This window comes from Punica granatum, chromosome 3 (genome assembly GCF_007655135.1).
Source record: "Punica granatum isolate Tunisia-2019 chromosome 3, ASM765513v2, whole genome shotgun sequence".
Taxonomy (NCBI): domain Eukaryota; kingdom Viridiplantae; phylum Streptophyta; class Magnoliopsida; order Myrtales; family Lythraceae; genus Punica; species Punica granatum.
The window spans coordinates 17,558,104-17,562,511 of NC_045129.1; the positions used below are offsets into that span (position 1 = coordinate 17,558,104).

A 4,408-nucleotide genomic window follows, 5' to 3' on the forward strand; every position below is an offset into this window, starting at 1 on the left:
TAGTAAGGATCCCCGATCGGTGAGCGAGAGGTCCAAGTGCTGGATCGGTTAAGTTGGTCTATCGCCACCAAAGGGTGAGTAAGCTTGGATACTGGTGGTTTCGGTTCACGCAGGAAATCGACCATCACGGTTCGATAAACTGTAACACTAAGATAGTGAACCAATTCCTCGATGCACGAGTCTACTCATCTTTCGGACTCTTGGCCCAACTTGATCAATTCATCGAATTTACGGTGTCAAAACGGGCGAGTCGAGCGCAACTCTAAATCACGCGGTAAATAAACAAAATGGCAAGCCTAGCAAGCTAGAGTACCGAAAGGGCTGCGGGATATAGGCCCGCACGTAATAGAACCCCCGAATTCGGAATTTTCGGTTCCGCATGACCATTGCCTTAACATTTAGGTGTACCCCGTACCCCTAGACCCTGGTAACTTGCCGGCCCTCGACCCTCGGGTCGTAAAATGGCAAGTGGCGACTCCTTCTCACGTGCGTCCGTCGCGCATCCCGAGAAGGTGGACACTCCCAAGCCGCGTTTGCTTAGGCGCACGCATGCGTGCCCCGACGAGATCAAATTCGGGTGCGCACAGTGGACCACGCATTCATCCAGGACATCATCGGAGACGTGGTCATGCTCACCGAGACTCCGGTAGACTGGATCTTCTTGAGGACTGCCACCGAATTTTGGGATCCCGAGCGCGCAGTATTCAACTTCCAGGGGACAGAGTTTGCTCCTACGATCGAGGAGTACACAGCACTCATCCAGAGGCCCACACCCACGACCCAAGGCATATTCAGACCCAACCCGTTCACAACCGTCCAGGGTCAACTCTCCACTCTTCTCCGCATACCCGCTCAAGATATCCACGAGGAGCTTCATTAGAGGTGGGATCAAGGCATCAGGATTGCGTGGCTCTCTGATTGGACACTCCTCCGCGCAATGACGCCTACTACGGCTTCCTATCAGCGCGATGCTTGCCATGGATTCCTGCTCTTGGTCTTTGGCACCCTCCTGTTCCCGTACTCGCCGAACCTCATCGACAGGGCTATAGCCCAAGTCGTCCTCCAAGCGGTGGGAGGCCATAGTTATGTGGAGGCTTTGTTAGCCGAGACCGTTCGGTCTCTTGACTATGTTAGGGAGGTTTGGCGCGGAAGGATGAGAGGATCCCCGCACTTGCTACAGATTTGACTTCTAGCTCATATCCGTCCGTTTTGCTAGTCACATCCGTTCTCATACATTGCCGACGAGCGCTCGCTGATCGAACGCTTGGCGCCAGTCATCCCACCTCCCGAGCACAGCTTCTCGGAATGGAGGCGCTTTTGGCGCGAGCTGACGCCCTCACGGTTCCTTTGGGTCGCCCGATGGAATCCCGGTGGCCCTATGATCACGGGATGTCCCGGAATCGTGGGAGTTCCCCTCCTCAGCCATTTGGGGAGCACCCTCATATTTCCCGGCAGGGTAATCAGACAACTCGGCGGCCTACAGGACATTCCCGTCGAGGCGGACCGCTTACCTTTCCTCATCCAATGGGCCGACTCCACGTCCACGGCCCCCGATAGATTCTTACAGATTCGGGAGATCCACCGTCAGCGGGATACTAGCACCATACAGCGCTTGTACTTCCCCGAGCACCCCACCGACGAGGAGCGAGCATTTTCTGCCACCTCAGCATACGTGGCCCGGTTCTACCCGCAAGGATCGACACCACCACAACGGCCTCAGGCCGCCCCGACTCCCCGCGCTACATCCACCCTCGCCTCCGAAGCCGAGAGTTCTATCCAAGCTGCCATGCACGCGGAGCTACGGGCCGTCAGGGAGGAACGGGATAGGCTCCGTTGCGAGCTTGTTGACTCCCACGCAGAGGTTGCGGACTACAGGGAGGTTCAGACACAGCTGACTCGAGCACGCGCCCGAGTCGCACACTTAGACCGGGAGATGGCCCGCTTGGACGCGGAGTTGGATCGAGTGCACAAGAGGGCGTGCAACCTCGCCCATCCTTAGGATTAGTAGGCATACTCACTTTTGCCCTCGCTCGGACCCATGCCACTTTCGAGCGGCCACCGAGCGCAAAGGGATGCCGGCTTTACGTTTATGTTCCTTTCTTTTCTTCCGAATGTTCTATTTTGTAAAATCATGGAACTTGGAGCTAATCAATGTAATGACATTAGTGTTTGAAAACTCATGCATCTCATACATTTCCTCATCTTACTTAATTCCGCACTTATCATTTGAGATATTGGTGTATGTCCTTACACATTCTTGGAATCTAAGTGATCGTAACTGGCGTCGCACCGTTACCCGACTCGTCAGCGTCTCAGGATGGCGGAAGGGGATCATGTTGATATTCCCGAAGAGGTCAACCCCTTGGTCCCGACTCTCTCTCCACCACCGCAAACGCACGCTCCACCGCCTTTCACTCCTGCAGGCGTGCTCCCGGTGTACTCCGGCACTCTTCCAACACATCCCCCGCCCCCGGCGTCTTCGGGGGCGCCTCAGCCACCGGTCTCACCAACCTCCGCCGCCACCGATGACCAAGCTCGCATTGCGGCCCTCGAGGGCACGGTCAACCAAATGGCCACTAACATGGCAGAGCTGCTCGCCCTGCTCAGAGGACCCAACCGGGCCTCCTCAAGTTCCACACCTCCGCCGGGACAAGGGCCAATGACTGAGCCGACTCCCTGGATTCCGCCGACTCAGGCCCTGGAGAATATGGAGGCACCCCCGCCGCCAACATTGCACACGTCCATGGCTCATCCTGTCACCGGCCCATATCCGCAACCACCGGCCCCCACGGCCGTCCCTCTTCCACCGGCAGCCTTCCTATCCTCGGAACACATTCTGTCCGCACCTCCGCCCGTCTCCAAACCGGCTCCGGCTATGATCTACACGGCGCCTCCACCGACGGTTTTCCCGGCAACCACCGCACCAGCTCCAACTCATCCTCAAGCCACGGAGCTTCCTCCCTATCCGACTCTGCAGCCTCACGTCGGCCTCTCCTACCAGGCACCGCCCCCCATAAACACCACCTTCCACGAATCGGGCACTCCGACCCATGCGGCCCAATTCGCCTCACCGACGCACTTCTTCCCGGAGGCCGACGCCGAACAGGAGCGTAGGTTGAAGCGAATAGAGGAAACGATACGGGCCCTGCAAGCGAACGATGTTCGTCCCGACGCCCGCTATGGCGACTGTAGCCTATTCCCGGGCATGCGCCTACCCCCGAAGTTCAAGGTTCCAGAGTTCAAGACCTATGAAGGCACGACGGATCCACGCCACCACCTCCGCCATTACCAAGGGAAGATGCTACAGTATTGGGAATACGAGGAATTTGCTATCCACTCCTTCCAGGATAGCCTGTCAGGATCGGCCTTCGATTGGTTCATGTCGCTGAAGGCCGAAGACATCCCGACGTGGGAGGACCTCTCTCGGAAGTTCATCGACCAGTACCAGTATTGCGCAGAAACGCCTCCCACCCTTTTGGAGCTAAGCACGAAAGAAATGGCGCGGGGCCAAAAGTTTGAGGAGTATGCTACCAAGTGGCGGGCCCAAGCAGCAAAGCACATCCCTCCGATCAGCGAGGCGCAACAGATCCAGCTGTTCCACTCCACGCTAAGAGGAGTGTATTATTCGCATTTGTTGGCCCACACTTCCTCATTCTCCAGTCTGATCGACGCTGGGAAGAAACTTGACATGGGCATCAAGCTTGGAAAGATAGAAGGACCGACCGGAAAGGAGGAGCAGTCATCAAAGAATGCCGCTACTGCGCTATCACCAACGGGTAACAAAAAGGGCAGAGACGCGTCCGTTAATGCCGTCAACCTTGGACGCCAAATACCCATGCCATACTAGCAGCAATACCCGGCCCTGCCAATTAACTACTCGGCGCCATCGGCTTACCCTCCGACACGGGCCCCGCAACCACACGGTCACAATTACACGTCTACCCCTCATTGGGCATCTCCAAATGGGCCCCTAGTTTTAGGAGCTCCACCAACGGCTCAACAAGCCCTAAACTTGCAACCCCGACAAGGAGGGCAGGCTAGGCCGCGTCCACAATACTCGCCTTTACCGGTTCCCCAGTCACAAGTCTATCGCCAACTTCTGGCAGCTAAGAAAATTAGACCCGTGGCCCTTCATCCTCAGTTCAATCCCGCGAATCAGGATCAGAATCTCCGTTGTGAATACCATATGGATGCTCCGGGGCACACTACGGACGAATGTTACACCTTCCGAGGCAAATTACAGGAGATGATTGAGAAGAACCGACTCTCTTTCAATGAAGTCAAGCCACCGAATGTCCAGGCTAACCCTCTCCCCGACCATGGATCAAGCTCTGACGCGGCTATCGATCTGATCGGTATTTACCCTAGGGGCAAGGATAATGCCGAAGAGGAAGGGTTGATTTCCCCA

General features: G+C 56.4%; 1 protein-coding gene across 1 annotated transcript; it reads left to right on the plus strand.

Annotated features, from left to right (window-relative positions):
- Positions 1-2,317: 2,317 nt before the first annotated feature.
- Positions 2,318-3,847, plus strand: LOC116200432 (extensin-like). The gene is made up of 2 exons (XM_031531280.1): positions 2,318-2,838; positions 3,661-3,847. The coding sequence occupies exons 1-2, from the start codon at positions 2,318-2,320 to the stop codon at positions 3,845-3,847; spliced, it is 708 nt and encodes a 235-aa protein (XP_031387140.1).
- Positions 3,848-4,408: the final 561 nt, after the last annotated feature.

Bases quoted from the DNA above. Each gene is read 5' to 3' on its own strand.
- LOC116200432 (XM_031531280.1), top strand. From the start codon at position 2,318: ATGGCGGAAGGGGATCATGTTGATATTCCCGAAGAGGTCAACCCCTTG. The intron at 2,839-3,660 runs GTCCGCACCTCC...CTCATTCTCCAG, and splicing joins CTATCCTCGGAACACATTCT to TCTGATCGACGCTGGGAAGA.